General features: G+C 40.5%; 1 protein-coding gene across 2 annotated transcripts in view; it reads right to left on the bottom strand.

The window, feature by feature from the left end:
• Positions 1 to 510: 510 nt before the first annotated feature.
• Positions 511 to 18,693, bottom strand: part of MBIP (MAP3K12 binding inhibitory protein 1) — a 35,804-nt gene continuing 17,621 nt past the window's right edge. For both annotated transcript variants that reach the window (XM_069731996.1, XM_069732002.1), the window contains 7 exons: positions 15,454 to 15,648; positions 12,028 to 12,124; positions 11,577 to 11,642; positions 6,729 to 6,878; positions 6,001 to 6,098; positions 3,021 to 3,059; positions 511 to 1,108 (listed from right to left, as the gene is read on the bottom strand). In XM_069731996.1, coding sequence (XP_069588097.1) covers positions 1,016 to 1,108; positions 3,021 to 3,059; positions 6,001 to 6,098; positions 6,729 to 6,878; positions 11,577 to 11,642; positions 12,028 to 12,124; positions 15,454 to 15,648 — 738 coding nt within the window. In that variant the 3' untranslated portion in view covers positions 511 to 1,015. The remainder of the gene's footprint in view (positions 1,109 to 3,020; positions 3,060 to 6,000; positions 6,099 to 6,728; positions 6,879 to 11,576; positions 11,643 to 12,027; positions 12,125 to 15,453; positions 15,649 to 18,693) is intronic.

Below are 18,693 nucleotides of genomic sequence, written 5' to 3'. Positions count from 1 at the left end.
CCGGCTGTGAGCGTGGCTGATCGCATTAGACATACTATCTCGTCGGTGGTCATACGAGCCCATACCACCTCGACGGGATAGTACGTCTAATGTCAGAAAGGGGTTAAAAGGATACTTCAACAAAAATGTTCATTTAAGGGTGTGAATATTTATGCAACCACATTGGTTTAGGTTTTTTTGGAGGAGGGTTTTCCCCACACAAAAAAAAATCAGTTTGTTTCTCAATGGATTTGTACATATTATGGGTAACATAACATTAAACAGTGAAAAAAGTTGCTACGATTTTTTTTTTTTTTTTTTTTAACATGGCAAAATCCCAACATTTTAACAAAGTGTAGACTTTGTATATGCAATGAAGGTGGCCATGCCACACATGCTTGCAGGAGTCATCTGGCCTTGTAACACTGATGTGTTATCATAGCATAGGTCATCAACATTACATTGGCGAGTGTAACAGCCTCTAATGCTTAGAGCAGCTTGCAGTCCGGTTTGTACTTTCCTGCACCATAATTTTATTTTATTTATTTATTTTTTTAAGATCTTGCAACTTTGATCTAATCACAGTCTTGCAGGACCACAGTCTCTTCAAAGAGCTGATCAGAAGGGCCAACTATTGTAAAGGGGCCATCGCTGGTATCTCACCTTGGCTCCATTTACTTTAGCTGGGTTGAGCTGCAGTACCAGATAAAAGTCAATGGACAAGGGTGGTGATGTTTCTTGAAAAGAGCAGCCACGTTTCTCACGTTTAAAAAAAAAAAAAAAAAGGTGAAAAATACTCCTTAAAATGGTTGATTTCTATTGGAAAAAGTCCTCATGATGAAACGTCCTGACGCGCTGTGCCTATCCAGAGATGTACACTGCAATGCCTCTAGTCAGCCATGACACTTTTCCACAATAATGAGGGGACCAATGTCACTGGACACGTGGAATGAGGAAAGCAACAGAAAGTTACAGATGACAAAGGGAGAATCACGATACTCCGGAATAAGGAAGGCAACGTGCAAAACCACCATGGCTACATCTTGTCCAGAGACTCAACTTTAGCTTTGTTGTAGAGCGATTGCCTGAGAGCATTAATTTTTTGGTCAAGCTCCAACAGGGAGTAGCTCTAAAAGACAAAAATATATAAACTTTATGAAATCATCTCAATTGCAGCAAACTTTAAACATGACCATATGTTGGAATAAATAGCAATATTTTCTATTTTTTTATTACTGTTTTTTATATTACATTTTGCACTTTGCTTGCACTGATTTTTACAAGATCGATTTATTTTGAGAGAGGCCTTACTGATTTATTATGGTTCTGTTACAGGATGGTCCAAAACAAATAATTTTAAACTTAATTTTAAATATACGGTAATATTTTTTCTAATATGGTTTCATTAAAAAGTCCCTACCCTCCCACTTCTAATTTAAAATCGCTTTATTTCATTTTTGCTTATTTCCATATGAATTCGAGCGTGGGAAAATATTCTGAAAAGTTCCCAGGCTCGAGTTCATATGAGGACATCCAGCAGAGGGCGCCTCACCGCAACTGAAGGTAACTACAGGTCATTGACCTACATTCCATTCATTCGCTGGGGTTTTACTGGCAGGAGCACAGCTGCATTAGCAGGCTCCTGCTTGTAAAATTAGTTAACCCCTTCAGATGGATTTACAGCGTGGGACGAGACTGATCATCGGAAGGTATGGAATATTGTTGTGTTTTTATTTTACCTTTTTTACAGAGCGAGGGTCTTCAGGTGGATTACCAGTATAATAAACTATTCCAACAACCTGTGTATTTATTTCATTAAAAGACTTTGTAATAATGTGTGTGTGTTTTTTAACCATTTCATACTATTGGATTAATAATGGATAGGTGTCATAATTGATGCCTCTCCATTATTAATCTGGCTTAATGTCACCTTACAATAGCAAGGTGACATTAACCCTTCATTACCCCATATCCCACCGCTACACGGGAATGGGAAGAGAGTGACCAAGTGCCAGAACAGGCGCCTCTTCCAGATGTGCCTTTTCTGGGGTGGCTGGGGGCAGATGTTTTTAGCCAAGGGGGAGGGGTGGGGGCAATAACCATGGACCCTCTCCAGGCTAATATCTGCCCTCAGTCACTGGCTTTACCATTCTGGCGGAGAAGATTGCGCGATTTAACCCTTTAAATTAATAGCTAGAGCGCCCAAATTTTGCACTAAAATTAGTAGTGTGGAATATTGGAAAAAAAAAAAAAAAAAAAGGATATGAGATGGTTTACTGTATGTAAACCATGTCTCATATCATGTCGGGTTTGGAAAGGAGATCGCAAAAGCCGGCAATTGAATTATCGTCTTTTAAGCTATCTAGCGCTGTATGAGATTATATATATATATATATATATATATATATATATATATATATACACTATGTGTAGACATTTATTTTAGCTATTCTATTGTAAGCTGTCAGTGTGATTTTACTGTACACCGCACTGAATTGCCGGCTTTTCTCTCTAACACCCCTGCGTATTTCTCGCAGGCTTTTCCCCTTACTAGACCCCTTACTTTGCAGTCTCCTGCAACGGTGGTCGCCGCATGGCTCCGCTCCGTTAGGGCGATAGGACCCACTACGAGGTTTGCCGTGAAGTGGCAGTGGGCTTCATACAGTCTGATCAGAATGTTAAACTGAAAACCTCATGTTCAGTATATAAATTTTTGTCTAGCGGCTTTAGATCAACGTATGATTTTGTGATGTGCGGTTCATGCTCTTTTTTTTTTTTCTTTTTGTACAAAGTAATAAATATTAATTTCGCTTTTTGGCTTGTTGCAATATAAAAGGACCCTATATACTGATGTCAGCCAAGCCTAAGTATGGAGGGAGTATATGCTGTATGCAATGCAACGTACATTAAATACGACATGATCACAGAAATTATTTGCTACAGATCATATTCAGTACGGATTTTGATTCACCATCATGAGCTCTTTCATTATATTTCTGATGCGTGGCCATATACTGTAGCCTGTATATCCATATATCTACCTGTGAAGTCTGGGCTTTTCTTCGCTTACTGGACATCTCCTGCAACGCAGAAAACAAATATAAAATCACAATAAGTAGGCACAACAAAATATTCTCTTAGAGCTAAAGAAAAAAACTTTTTTTTTCATAGCTCAGTTAGTTACTTTTTAAAACTTGGGCTCTTAGGGGCACGTCGCTGGGTTTGTATTAATATGCAGGAAAGCGCATTCAATTCCAGGCAGAAAATATGCCACAAATGAGTTGGATGCAGCAGAGACTCGAAGAGGGAAAAATGGAAAAAAAGGAAAAAAAATAGTAATACAAAGCATTAGAATAAATCTAAATCCCATTTCTCAATTTATAGGCTTGCTAGTCTACAATGTGATAATATGTATATGATTATAGGACTCCAGCTAATCGCACGCTACAACAACTAACAATTTCCAGTGCATCTCCACCGTCTGCGGCAGCAGGAGCTGGAACATCACATCCCAGCGGTACACAGTAATGTGTAAGCAATTTAACACTGGGAATGATTGCACTTTTAGGGATAAAAAGCAACTTTTAGTGCTTTAAAGGGGAACCGCCATCAATGAGAAAAAGCGCACCGGGGTCTATGTCTAGAAAGGATTTGTGCTGATAAAAACAAGAGCCAATATCAGACCGCTGCTTTCTATTTTATGGTGATCAATATCTGCCCCCACTGTTTAATTATGAAAGAACAACCCGTTAGATACCAAAAGGTTATGTGACATTTCCATATCTACCAGATTACTTTCATTAATCAGATTATTCTATAGTTTGTACATGACTACAAAGTAGCCATCTATACAATCGTCTAAGGGGTACTTCCGTCTGTTTGTCTGTCTGTCTGTCTGTCTCAGAAATCCCGATCAGCGACAGACTTAGTCCGGCCGCGAATTGGCCCCTCCCTACTCTCCTCAAATCAGTGCCCCTCCTTACTCCCCTCCAGTCAGTGCCAGTGTGTCACCCCATCCCGGACAAACATTTTACTATTGATGTTGCCTATGCAGCATCAACAGTAAAAAGATATAATGTTAGAAATAAAAAAATTGTGCTATTCTCTCCTTCCGCCGTCCACCGATGTGCGTGAGACCGCCAAGTCATCTGGGTAATTTCACAATGCATCACTGGGAACGGAAGTTGGCGGCCGCATCGCATGCGTCGGGACAGCTTCGGTGGACGACGGAGGGTGAGTATATAACTTTTTTATTTTAACTCTTTAACAGGGATATGGTGCCCCCCACTGCTATATACTACGTGGGCTGTGTTATATACTGCATGGCCTGTGCTATAAATTACGTGGGCTGTGTCATATACTGCCTGGCTGCTATATACTACGTGGGCTGTGTTATATACTACGTGGGCTGTGTCATATACTGCCTGGCTGCTATATACTACGTGGCCTGTGTTATATACTGCGTGGGCTGTGTTATATACCACTATACATATTCTAGAATACCCGATGCATTAGAATCAGGCCACCATCTAGTTAAAAATATTTTGGTAAGAAGAATTATTCACCTATCGACAGAATAGCTGCTATTGAGATCTCGAAGTCCCATAGAGAATGAATGTGAGTGCTCATCTGCTGCTCCATTCAAAGAGGATACAGAAATGACACTTTCTGGGTATCTCAGCCGTTGGTCCTGAAGTTATCCCCTGTCCTGTGGATAAGTGATAACTACTTCCTATTAGACATGCTGCAAAACAATTAGCAAGACCTGATTCAGCGGCCGGGTCAGTAATCTGTGATAGTGATGAGCGAATGTGCTAGGATAAGGTGTTATCTGAGCATGCTCGGGTGATTTTGTGTGTTCGAATAATATGTTCAAGTCCCTGCGGCTGCATGTCTCACAGCTGTTCGACAGCCAAAACACATGCAGGGATTGCTGATGTCGAACACCCGCGAGACATGCAGCCGCAGGAACTCAAACATATTATTCGAGCATGCCGAGAGGTAGGAGGCTGTTTTCATGTCTTTTTGTGACGCAGATTCCCAACCCGGCCGCTGGACAAGAACGGATTCTTACCTTGTCTACTTCTCAGCGGATTAACAATTAAAGCAGCCCGAATAACAGGCTCCATGAAGCGGCACCTGGCAGCTCAACTGAAGCCAGATATATATTCCTTAGTATTGTTGCAGGGTTTCAGAGAAAATATACAACAAAGATCTAAAGCCGCTCCGGGTTAATGACTGGTCTCCTCCATGTGTGTACTTAGCAAGAGACCTGCTAATCATGTAAAAAGGGTATTTTGATTTTCAATAGAGAGGAGCAAAAACATTCAATCTACCCTGCTCCGGGGGTTCACTACATACTCACCGATACATTTTATAATCACTTCTATGGCGCCATTAATTTAGCAGCGCTTTACAGACATTATCATCACTGATAATCTAGATTCCCTATCAGTCTGTCTTCGGAGTCTGGGAGGAACCTGGAGGAAACCCACACAAACACGGGAAGAACATACAAATTCCTTACAGATTTTGTCTTTGGTGGGATTTGAACCCAGGACCCCAGAGCTGCAAGGCTGCAGTGCTATCCACTGAGCCACCATATAGTGCTAACCACTAAGCCACAGTGCTGCCCGCGGCCATCACTAACTGCTGACATTTTAGGAGCCTCTTGCAATTAGAAGACCTCACGGAACATCATGACATGCTTCTTGGGGGGCTAGTAAAACACAGGAGGTACCCAGGATGCTGGCATTTGAGTGCTGGCTAAATAAGTTTGCACTGTCCTGTTCTTTACACTTTCTAATGCTTCATAATTCTATTGTGACTTCTACCTTGTTATTTATAAAGAAAATAAAATGAATTATTTTTTTGCAAAGTCCATTGGAAAGTAAATTGCACTTACAATGACCATACACAGACAGAAGTTCAAACGAAACTGCAAAACCATAAATTCCTTTTGCTAATATTTTCAGAGGTAAAAAAAAAAAATCCTGAAATTTCATATAAAAAGGTTCTCACCATTGTCTGAAAATACTCAGGAGAGATGCCTTCCAATTCCAAGATCCGATCTTCTAACTTTTTAATTCTCTGATAAATGTCTTTCGGCACGGGTCCACCTAGTCGTGTTACAGATTATATGTTAAGAATTGAACATATATACACAAATAGTCTACATTCCAGGAAAAACTAAAGAAGCCTGTTTAGAGGAAAACATATTTTATAGCTGCTCCATCCACTGAAAAAAGTTATTTGCACAGGCGTGCTTTGCATTTCTAGCTCCTTGGCAGTATAGGTCGAAGAGGGAGGATGAGCGTAGGAGACAGAAGTTATTAGTGACCGGTTGACTCAATAGTCTCCAAAATGACTGACAAGATAGGAAGACTAAGTTTAAACCAAAGTAAGAAGAAAATTCACTGCCTGGGAGGCAACATTATTCAGGACTAGTGATGAGCGAATGTGCTGGGACAAGGTGTTACCCAAGAATGCTCGTGTGCCAACCAAGTGTCTTTGGCGTCCTCGAATATGTTCGAGCTCCCGCGACAGCATGTCTAACAAACAGGTAATCACTGAATGTGTTGTGGCTGTTGAATAACCCCGAAACAGGCAGCTGCGGGGACTCAAACACATTATTTGAGCACACTGCAGACACTCCGTTAGAACATGAGCATGCTCAGATAACACCTTATCGCAGCACATTCGCTCATCATTCTCAGGACCAGTAGTGGCTTATTGATCTAAATTGCTACCTGGGTTCAGCCGTAGGTGATATTCAATACTTTGCAGCCTCTCATCCACAGCCTGGTTCCCGCAGTCACGAGGAAGAGGATGTGCCCTGGAGCTGGAAGTGGAGCCGTCAGTTCTAGTTTGAGGCCCATAAGCGTTCACCACTCTGGAAACTGATATGGGACATTAAATCGTTATACAAATATCAAACATTGAAATTAATTTCCATTATTGTCAACCAAACATTCTCATATATCTAAGATCTGATTCAAAGCAAAAATATAAATAAAATAATCTTTTATTTTTATATAGCGCTAACAGATTCCGCAGCACTTTACAGTTTGCACACATTATCACTGCTGTCCCCAATGGGGCTCACAATCTAAATTCCCCATCAGTATGTCTTTGGAATGTGGGAAGAAACCGGAGTGGCCGGAGGAAACCCAGGCAAACATGGGGAGAACATACAACTCTCCTTGAGGATGTTGTCCTTGGTGGGATTTGAACCCAGGAACTGAACCACTGTGCTGTGCAGAATATTGGAGTGGATGAAAGATGGACAGCGATCAATTGTTTAGAGAGTAAACTAAATATATCTATATATGCACTTTTAATTGCAAGCAGATCTTTCTACGAATAGAAACGGTTAGATACATAAATAACTAATAGTCCCCCATTAAATATCCCATTAATGCAGCATTACTGTTCAAGGGGTCCCGGGTGGTCCTGCAGTGAAGTACTTTGCATCATTCACACAAACACTTGCACGTAGAGCATAATATGAGTGAAGTCAATCGATTGGTTGCAGAGGTCATGAGAAGGATTTATGGTGTATCAATACGGCAGGTCCGTGGTCTGGATTTGTTCGTTGGATAAAGGTCATTTTACTTTCTAACACTTCTTGCCCTCAGGAAACGTTCAGAAAATCCTAGGCAACACTATAACGTAAAAACTTGGTATCAACCTGTCAGATGGGATCTGCACTTGGCGGCTGTGACGTGGACACTGAGGCTCCCGACTTCTAGCCGGTTTCCCACATTTGTGCTTCGATGAGCACTCTCGGACCAGTCTCTAGATCCGAACACGGAAGCCTCATAGGCACATATGAGACTGCTGCGGTCAGGTCTTTATTAATAGACTATCAGAATACACTCATTCAAAGATTCACAATTCACCCATTTAGCATTTTGTTTTTTTTGTTTTTTGCTCCCCTTCTTCCCAGAGCCATAACTTGTTTTTTTTTTATTTTGTGATCAATATGGCCAAGTGAGATCTTGATTTTTGTGGAACGAGTTGCTGTCGCAGGAGCCCACATCAAAGGGTGAGGCACAACATGCGCCGTACATGTACGGTGCATGTCGTGAAGACGTTTATGAAATCCAAATACAACAAATATTTTTAGCCAAAAATACATGCATTTAAGAAAAAATTTAAAAAAATCCCCAAAAGTGGACAACCCCTTTACCCCCAAGGGTGGTTTGCACGTCAATGACCAGGCCAATTTTTACAATTCTGACCACTGTCCCTTTATGAGGTTATAACTCCGAAACGCTTCAACGGATCCTGGTGATTCTGACATTGTTTTCTCGTGACATATTGTACTTCATGATAGTGGTAAAATTTCTTTGATAGTACCTGCGTTTATTTGTGAAAAAACGGAAATTTGGCGAAAATTTTGAAAATTTCGCAATTTTCAAACTTTGAATTTTTATGCAATTAAATCACAGAGATATGTCACACAAAATACTTAATAAGTAACATTTCCCACATGTTTCCTTTACATCAGCATAATTTTGGAACCAATTTTTTTTTTTTTGTTAGGGAGTTATAAGGGTTAAAAGTTGACCAGCAATTTCTCATTTTTACAACACCATTTTTTTTTTAGGGACCACGTCTCATTTGAACTCATTTTGAGGGGTCTATATGATAGACAATGCCCAAGTGTGACACCATTCTAAAAACTGCACCCCTCAAGGTGCTCAAAACCACATTCAAGAAGTTTATTAACCCTTCAGGTGTTTAATAGGAATTTTTGGAATGTTTAAATAAAAATGAACATTTAACTTTTTTACACAAAAAATTTACTTCAGCTCCAATTTGTTTTATTTTACCAAGGGTAACAGGAGAAATTGGACCTCAAAAGTTGTTGTCCAATTTGTCCTGAGTACGCTGATACCCCATATGTGGCAGTAAACCACTGTTTGGGCGCATGGGAGAGCTCGGAAGGGAAGGAGCGCTATTTGACTTTTCAATGCAAAATTGACAGGAATTGAGATGGGACGCCATGTTGCGTTTGGAGAGCCACTGATGTGCCTAAACATTGAAACCCCCCACAAGTGACACCATTTTGGAAAGTAGACCCCCTAAGGAACTTATCTGGATGTGTGGTGAGCACTTTGACCCACCAAGGGCTTCACAGAAGTTTATAATGCAGAGCCATAAAAATAAAACAAAATTTTTTTCCCACAAAAATTATTTTTTAGCCCCCAGTTTTGTATTTTCCCTAGGGTAACAGGAGAAATTGGACCCCAAAAGTTGTTGTCCAATTTGTCCTGAGTACGCTGATACCCCATATGTGGGGGGGGAACCACCGTTTGGGCGCATGGGAGGGTTCGGAAGGGAAGGAGCGCCATTTGGAATGCAGACTTAGATGGAATGGTCTGCAGGCGTCACATTGCGTTTGCAGAGCCCCTAATGTACCTAAACAGTAGAAACCCCCCACAAGTGACCCCATATTGGAAACTAGACCCCTCAATGAACTTATCTAGATGTGTTGTGAGAACTTTGAACCCCCAAGTGTTTCACTACAGTTTATAACGCAGAGCCGTGAAAATAAAAAATCTTTTTGTTTTCCCACAAAAATTATTTTTTAGCCCCCAGTTTTGTATTTTCCCAAGGGTAACAGGAGAAATTGGTCCACAAAAGTTGTTGTCCAATTTGTCCTGAGTACGCTGATACCCCATATGTTGGGGTAAACCCCTGTTTGGGCACACAGGAGAGCTCGGAAGGGAAGGAGCACTGTTTTACTTTTTCAACGCAGAATTGGCTGGAATTGAGATTGGACGCCATGTCGTGTTTGGAGAGCCCCTGATGTGCCGAAACAGTGGAAACCCCCCAATTATAACTGAAACCCTAATCTAAACACACCCCTAACCCTAATTCCAACGGTAACCCTAACCACACCTCTAACCCTGACACACCCCTAACCCTAATCCCAACCCTATTCCCAACTGTAAATGTAATCTAAACCCTAACCCTAACTTTAGCCCCAACCCTAACTGTAGCCCCAACCATAACCCTAACCCTAGCCCTAACCCTAGCCCTAACCCTAGCCCTAACCCTAGCCCTAGCCCTAACCCTAACCCTAACCCTAACGGGAAAATGGAAATAAATACATTTTTTTTTATTTTTCCCTAACTAAGGGGGTGATGAAGGGGGGTTTGATTTACTTTTATAGCGAGTTTTTTAGCGGATTTTTATGATTGGCAGCCGTCACACACTGAAAGACCCTTTTTATTGCAAAAAATATTTTTTGCAATACCACATTTTGAGAGCTATAATTTTTCCATATTTTGGTCCACAGAGTCATGTGAGGTCTTGTTTTTTGCGGGACGAGTTGACGTTTTTATTGAAAACATTTTTGGGCACGTGACAATTTTTGATCGCTATTTATTCCGATTTTTGTGAGGAAGAATGACCAAAAGCCAGCTATTCATGAATTTCTATTGGGGGAGGCGTTTATACCGTTCCGCGTTTGGTAAAATTGATAAATCAGTTTTATTCTTCGGGTCAGTATGATTACAGCGATACCTCATTTATATCATTTTTTTATGGTTTGGCGCTTTTATACGATAAAAACTATTTTACAGAAAAAATAATTATTTTTGCATCGCTTTATTCTCAGGACTATAACTTTTTTATTTTTTTGCTGATGATGCTGTATGGCGGCTCTTTTTTTGCGGGACAATATGACGCTTTCAGCGGTACCATGGTTATTTATATCTGTCCTTTTGATCGCGTGTTATTCCACTTTTTGTTCGGCGGTATGATAATAAAGCGTTGTTTTTTGCCTCTTTTTTTTTTTTCTTACGGTGTTTACTGAAGGGGTTAACTAGTGGGACAGTTTTATAGGTCGGGTCGTTACGGACGCGGCGATACTAAATATGTGTACTTTTATTGTTTTTTTTTTTTTTATTTAGATGAAGAAATGTATTTATGGGAATAATATATTTTTTTTTTTTTCATTATTTTGGAATATTTTTTTTTATTTTTTTTTTACACATTTGGAAAAATTTTTTTTTACTTTTTTACTTTGTCCCAGGGGGGGACATCACAGATCAGTGATCTGACAGTTTACACAGCACTCTGTCAGATCACTGATCTGACTAGCAGCGCTGCAGGCTTCACAGTGCCTGCTCTGAGCAGGCTCTGTGAAGCCACCTCCCTCCCTGCAGGACCCGGATCCGCGGCCATCTTGGATCCGGGGCTGGAGGGAGCAGGGAGGGAGGTGAGACCCTCGCAGCAACGCGATCACATCGCGTTGCTCCGGGGGTCTCAGGGAAGCCATCTTTGATCGCGGTGTGTCAGGGGTTAATGTGCCGGGGGCGGTCCGTGACCGCTCCTGGCACATAGTGCCGGATGTCAGGTGCGATAAGCAGCTGACACCCGGCCGCGCTCCCCCCGTGAGCGCGGCCGATCGGCTATGACGTACTATCCCGTCCAGGGTCAGATAAGCCCAGGGCACCTCGACGGGATAGTACGTCTAAGGTCACAGAGGGGTTAAACACCTAATCTTACTACTTTGTGAACTTGGGATATCACAGATTATGAACATAGGAAAAATAGCAATTGATCAGGGGAAAATAAGGCACCTTTTATATGGCTCTTGAATCCTGGAAATGGAGTGAATACGGCATCCGTTCTGGCACAACTGTTTTCTGCAGTAATAAAAAATAAATATGTATTACGAGGAACAGATGTTTGACGGATCGTAAACCATGGGAATGGCAAGTATTGGGTAAGGTTATAGCAATATTATAGCAGGAAGTAAATGTAACTTATTTGGTAAACAAATGAGATACAATCTGATACATATAATGTAACGATGCCGCACTATTCACTATATCCCATCTATTCTAGAATAAATGGCAGCCCCCCGTGTTTGTGCTGGCAATTTCATCACCTAACTATTCTTTGCAAGATGAATCAAAAGTGAACATGTAGCTGTACAGAACCGGGAATAAGACGGAGTGCGGACATTTCGAGTCCTCTCTCTCTCTCGCAGAAATCACTGGGAAATGGAGCGGCTGGAGGAACATTTACCTTGATTACAATCAATAACGTTGCAGAACTCCCGGACGTTGTTTTCATTGATCTCTGCTTGCTTTCTCTCTATGAATGCCAATATCCTTCTGTCAATCTACAGGGAGTAAGAGCGGCAAAAAAAATATATATATAGATGGAGTGATGGGGTAGGAGGAATCAGCTAAGAAAAAGAAAAACACCGCATGTGAGCGCCCGTCTACTTTAGAAACTTGCCTTTGATTTTGGACAGGCTGAAAGCTACAGAGAAGAACAGCTAGGAGGATTACTGTGGCGCAGCAGGAAAAAAAATAAATAAATCACAGAATGCAGTTTCTACATGAGAAAGTGGCAAATCTTTAAAATGTGAAAATAAAGAAAATAAAAGTAAACATCAATGTTAGTTTCTACTCTGATAAATTATTTTCACTCTTACTTCTAATTTCATAAATTCTAAAATAAATGACTGCTTAATATTTTTTTTATATATAGAGTGAGAACTATCTTGGATGTCAATCTAATTGCTGCTCTCTCCCCCCTCTCACAGCATTCAGCATCCACACTTGTATGTACTGAGAGTGGGAAGCTGCATCTCCCTCCTTTTTCTCGCCCCTGCTTTACTTTGGATGGGATTATTTGGTTTCTGAACATAAACCGCATATAGTTTAATGTTCATTGTAAGTGATACTGAAAGAGCTGTAAAGTTTATGTTAAAATGCAGCAGATTCACAAACAGCAGCAGCTCACACTTGTATTCAATGTGTTCACCAAACAAACACATCTCTGTGTGGCTCCAGCACACCTGTGTTTGCAGGGCAGACTAACCAGCAGCTCTACCTTTCTCCAGTCCCAACATGCTCCACACTGCCAGGCTACCCCAGCTGCTGTTAAAAGGCCGGTAAATCCCAGGCTGGATCATAGCATCAACTATTCTTAGTCAGGTTCTTTTGGTTACTCAAAAAAAACGGTACGCAAAATCCAGTCACATTAAACCCTCTTAGTAACCTGGTGTTACAGGCACAGCTTACATTACCGACACATATCTAACATCCAGGACTTTACCTCCTACTTTCCTACAAGGTGTAAAAAGGTGAATAAAATGCCACATTTACTACAGAATTATGGAACAATTACCCTAATAAGCATGCTAGAATTATGGTTGCTGTATTAAACATACCATATTTTTCAGACTAGAAAGAAACATTTTCCTCCCAAAATTTGCAGGAATATGGGGGGTGCGTCTTATAGTCCAGATGTACATGCTGTGGATGGGGGGGGGGGGGTGGGGGAGCAGCAGTGGCGGAGCAGCGGGTCACAGAAGGCAGGAGCCGGCTGCTGCAGCGAACACCTGTGCCCGCTGCTAAAGAGAAATTACTATTCACTGCACCCCACCTCTATGCCATGGAAGGTGGATGAGGGGACCATGTATACCTGGACCCTAATCCATTAGTACAGAATTACCCAAATTTTTTTTACTTCAAATTTTTTCTCCCGTTTTATTCCTCGAAAACCTAGGTGCGTCTTATAGTTCGAAAAATAAGGTAAATGGACATTTATTAATATTTCTCTTAAATCAGAACAAAATGAAGAGGTGTGAATAACCATATCGTTTAGAAAGTAAACAACTTGTTAATACATGATATAAAATGAGTACAAATGCAACTAGCCAAAGAAATAGCCCACACACCAATAGGTCAGATATTATATATAATAAAATACATTCAGTCTAGGAACATGATTAAATGAGAACATGTAGGAAATTACAGGACCGACATAACATGTAGTGAACAGTAAGGCAAAATAATAAAGTCAATAGAGTGGTCGATAAGAATGCATGTCCCCTAATAAGGCATATATAGGAAAATAATTTGCCCAGACCAAAAGAATGTAAGAGAAAATAACATAATTAATTACCAAGACAGGATTGTAGAACCAGATACCCCTACGTGCGTTTCAGCACCAAAGCTTTCTCCACGGGAGTGCACTATCTGATAGGGGTATCTGGTTCCTCAATCCTGTCTTGGTAATTAATCATGTTATTTTCTATCTGATATGCTTTTGGTCTTGGCAAATTATTTTACTATATGATGCCTTGAGATGCATGTCCCCATTCTTATGGAAGACTCTATTGACTTTATTATTTTACCTTACAATTCACTACATGTTATGTTGGTCCTGTAATTTCCTACATGTTTGTTATCATTTAATCATATTCCTAGACTGAATTATATAGAATACTAGCTGAAGAGCCTGGCGTTGCCGGGCACAGTAACTAACTGTGATTAGTTATAACAAATTATAATGATTGTCCTCCATCCCATAGTCCCATGCCCATATACCCATCATACAGATCCTCCATCCCATAGTCCCGTGCCCATATACCCATCATACAGATCCTCCATCCCATTGTCCCGTGCCCATATACCCATCACAAACATTCTATCCCATAATCCCATGCCCATATACCAATCATACACATCCTCCATCCCATGCCCATATACCCATCACACATATCCTCCATCCCACAATCCTGTGCCCATATTCCCATCATACATATCCTCCATCCCATAATCCATGCCCATATACCCATCACACATATTCTCCGTGCCATAATCCCGTGCCCATATACCCATCACACATCCTCCATCCCACAGTTCCGTGGCCATATACCCATTAGGACATCACGGTCGCCATGGCAACCTATTATGGCATCACCGTCGTCATGACAACCATTGTGACATCATCATTGCAACCTATTGTGACATCATCGTTGCAACCTATTATGACGAGAGAGAGAGAGAGAGAGAGAGATCGATCTGAAGTATTGGTTTGTGGACCAATTCTTAGGCTAGTTGCATTTGTACTCATTTTATATTATGTATTAACAAAGTCCTTGTTTACTTTCTAAACGATATGGTTATTCACACCTCTTTCTTTTAGTCTGATTTATGTTAATCAGGTATAAACCAATTACTACGGTCCGTGATATTTTTTTAGTATATATCCAATCATACTTTATATTGTGCTGCCGGCTTCTTTGTGTTTAAGATTTCTCTTAGTTGGATCTAATATTTTATAGACCCTTATATATTTATAGACCTCGTGGGTAACACTTTTTATATGATGATGTAGTGTGCACTTGAGAACAAGGGATAAAGCAGAAGTGCTTTAAGCACCAGACAAGTTGTTCACATAGTGACCTAGAAAGTCACACTTCCCTCTGCAAGCGGCTGAACAGTAGCAGTTCTGTAAATAACATAATTGCAAATTTAAAGGGGTTTTCCACACTTCAACGGCCGAATGAGCGCTCCTGTTTATGGGACAGATGGCTGTCGATCAAAACATGGTGCACCCGACAATCACACAATGTGTATGACTGGTTTAAGGATATCAATATCAGATCTGCGGAGTCCGACACTGACACTCATCTGATCAGTTGTAACTTACCTCTGTCTTATCTGCATGTATCTGGACGACAGCGGGATCAGGCGGACACGCTTTCCTATTTGGGGCAAGTTTTGGACCAATATTAATGTTCTCCTTCGCTTCCATGTCCGCAGTCCCGGGAGCCTCTCTGGTGTACGGTGGGTCAGCACTCTTCTCTTTGACATTTACCAATGTTTGAAGCTGATCTAAATGAGGCTTCAAAAAAAAAAAAAAAAAAAAAAAAAAAAACATTATAAACTATTTTTAAGCATCACCAAGCATCTCTGATGAGGCAACCACTTAAGGCCATCACGCCAAAACGCGCGTCGGGGCGGGTGCACACCGTGGGTTTTACTAAACAGCCTGCACAGGTAATTTTGTAATTTGATATTGTGGCTTTAATATACACTGACAAGTCTCAAATTGAATGTTTGTTGTTTAACTTATACAGGTTGGGTCTGGGATGTTATATTATGCATTTGAGTCTACACTTGTAGTAATTTACTTAATATGAAATCCATTCAATGCTTCCCATATTTTACCCACTTGTGTGTACCCCTGCATTTTCCCACATGTACAACTTGGCTTTGATCATTCCCCCTTTCCTATCAGATATCCTGGAATATTTGATAAAGTATTTTGTATTTTTCATACATTATTCTGTTTGGGTGTTCTTTTGATCGTTTTTTTCTATGGTTTATTTATTAAATATTTGCGATTATCCCGTTATTTGTAATCCTGATTTAGCCCATAGTAGCATGTAGCTGTGTGTTGTTATTATTAAAACAGTGTTATGGGTGTACTTTCCATGAAGTTGTTACGATATTTTTTTGTAAATATAACATATCAGAAATTTGAGAAAAATGTTAAAAACTTAGCAATTTTGAAGCTTTGAATGATTATCCCTTCATTCCAGATAGTCATACCAAAGAAAAGCATTAATAAACAACATTTCCCTCATGTCTGCTTGACATGAGCACCATTTGTAAAATGTTATTTTATTTTGTTAGAATTTTAGCGGGTTAAAAAAATGTAGCAGCAATTTTTCATTTTTTAGGGACTCATCCAGGTTTGAAATTACTTTGGGCGTCCTATTTATTGGAAACCCACAAAAGTGATACCATTTTAAAAACAGCACCCTCTGACCTATTGAAAACTAATGTCAGGTAGTTTATTAACCCATGAGGAATTAATGCAAAGTGAGATAACGGGAATGAAAAATTTTATTTTTTACCACCTAAATGTCGCTAACTTTTGAACAGGCCACTATAGCCGGCAGATTCTGAGGCTGCTATTTTGCTGTGAATTGCCATGGCAAACATCAGAACCACACAATCATGATCTCAGGGTGCCGATGGGGATAAATAGGAAGCCCCGACACTCTGTTAACCATTTATATGATGTAGTCATCACTGACAGCAGCATCTAAAGGGTTAAACAGATATGGACGGTGCCAACACGGATTGTGGCTGATGCAGCAAGTTGTCAGCTATAATGCACAGCCGACAGCTGCTAGATTGCCACCTGTATGGGGATGCTATACTCATATCACAGATCAGTAAAATTGGCGGTCATTAAGGGTTAAAGATAATGACAATATTGATTGAATAGTGACGCTAGCCACTGCCGGGCACAGAAAATCTCAATGACAGGTGAGAACGTGAACTGTCATTAGTGCGTCAAGTAAGCAGCGATAGTCGGCGAGGAGCTTTTCATTAAAAAAAAAAAAAAAAAAGTGCTTTAAATAATTTATAAAGTAATAATGGATTTCTGCTCCGAGCACAACCTCATTTACATAGCTACATAATTACCAATTGTTATGGCTTCCTCATAGTTTGCATCCAGTTCCTTTTCCCGATGCAGAGTTTCTGATTAGATTTCTTTTTATCCAGTAGAATAAAGAATTACAGTGAGCAGAAGAAGCTTAACATGTATAAAAGGCAACGTACACAGGCAGGGACAAAAAATAATTCCCCTCAAAATAAGAAATTCTCCACTCAAAAAAAGTAAAAAGATAAAAATAAATAAATAATACACACTTCAACAGAAGAGTCTAAGGGTATGTGCATATAACAGCTTTTTCAGCTGTGTCCACCCCGAAACCCTCCACTCCTGAAAAAGCGCTGACAAAATGCTCAGAAGATTGAACTAGGTTAAAACTAGATTTCTAGGTTAAAACTACTCATTTGTTCAGTTTTCTGAGCGTCTTTTTAGCCATTTCAGGTATCCAAAGACGTCAAGCAGTTAAAGAGCGACGTGACCATTCTTCAGGCACCATCTGCTTGGAATATGAACCATACTAATACAAGTCAATGGGAAGGCTCGAAAGATGCCCAGGCTTCTTCTTTGACGTTTTGTCAGCAATTCAGTGGTTTTTTTAATAGTTGAATGGAGTTACAAAAAAAACCGCCAGTACAAAAATGCATGGAATATGCTCAAAAAAACACTGGTGGTCAAAAATGATGAGAAAGAGCCCAGGAAAAAAAAAAAAGTTTACAAAATGCCAGAGAAAAAGAGTTTACTCTGATTTGATTGGGCAAGTAAGTAAGGTCAGAATGAGAGATGCCTAAAATCAGCACTGACACCGTCATTGTCCAAGACTGGCCGCATGCACACGGTGTCAGAGGGGGAGCATTCTCCTCCCTAGCTTCTTTTTGCAACTGGAAGTGTAGCAAGTGGCTTCAGAGAGGACAATGCTGCCTCCCACACTGTATGACTTTACGGCTCATCATTCTGGCTCTCATGCTGCCCTCGTGTGACACAGGAGCTGTGAACTGCGGTAACCTTACGGATGTCACAGCAGTTAAGTCTGCTGAGAATCGGCAGTAGCTGCTGCTCCAGTCTACGGAGCTCCATACACTGGACAAAGACGACTGGGATCGGTATGGGACCTCCATTTGGGTTGCGGAGGACCTGTGTGGATTAGTTTTATTTTAATAAATGGATGAAAGAGGGAAATTGTTGGGGAGTGATTCTTACAAATAAACAACATGTGCCTCTCCATTACTAGCCTCTAGGCTTGATTTAACCCCTTAATGACAGACAATACGTCTTTTAACTGACCTGACGTATAAGAGAATAGCCTCTCCATACAGGTGACAATCCAGCATCTGTCGGTTGTGCACTATAGCTGACAACTTTCTGCATCAGCCACGATCAGTGTTTGCACCGTCCAAAGCTGTTTAACCCCTTAGATGCTGCTGTAAATAGTGACTACATCATTATATATGGTAAACAGAGTGTGGGCGCTTCCTCTTTATC

Source organism: Ranitomeya imitator, chromosome 1 (genome assembly GCF_032444005.1).
Source record: "Ranitomeya imitator isolate aRanImi1 chromosome 1, aRanImi1.pri, whole genome shotgun sequence".
Lineage (NCBI taxonomy): Eukaryota > Metazoa > Chordata > Amphibia > Anura > Dendrobatidae > Ranitomeya > Ranitomeya imitator.
This window is presented reverse-complemented; position numbering and strand designations above follow the sequence as displayed.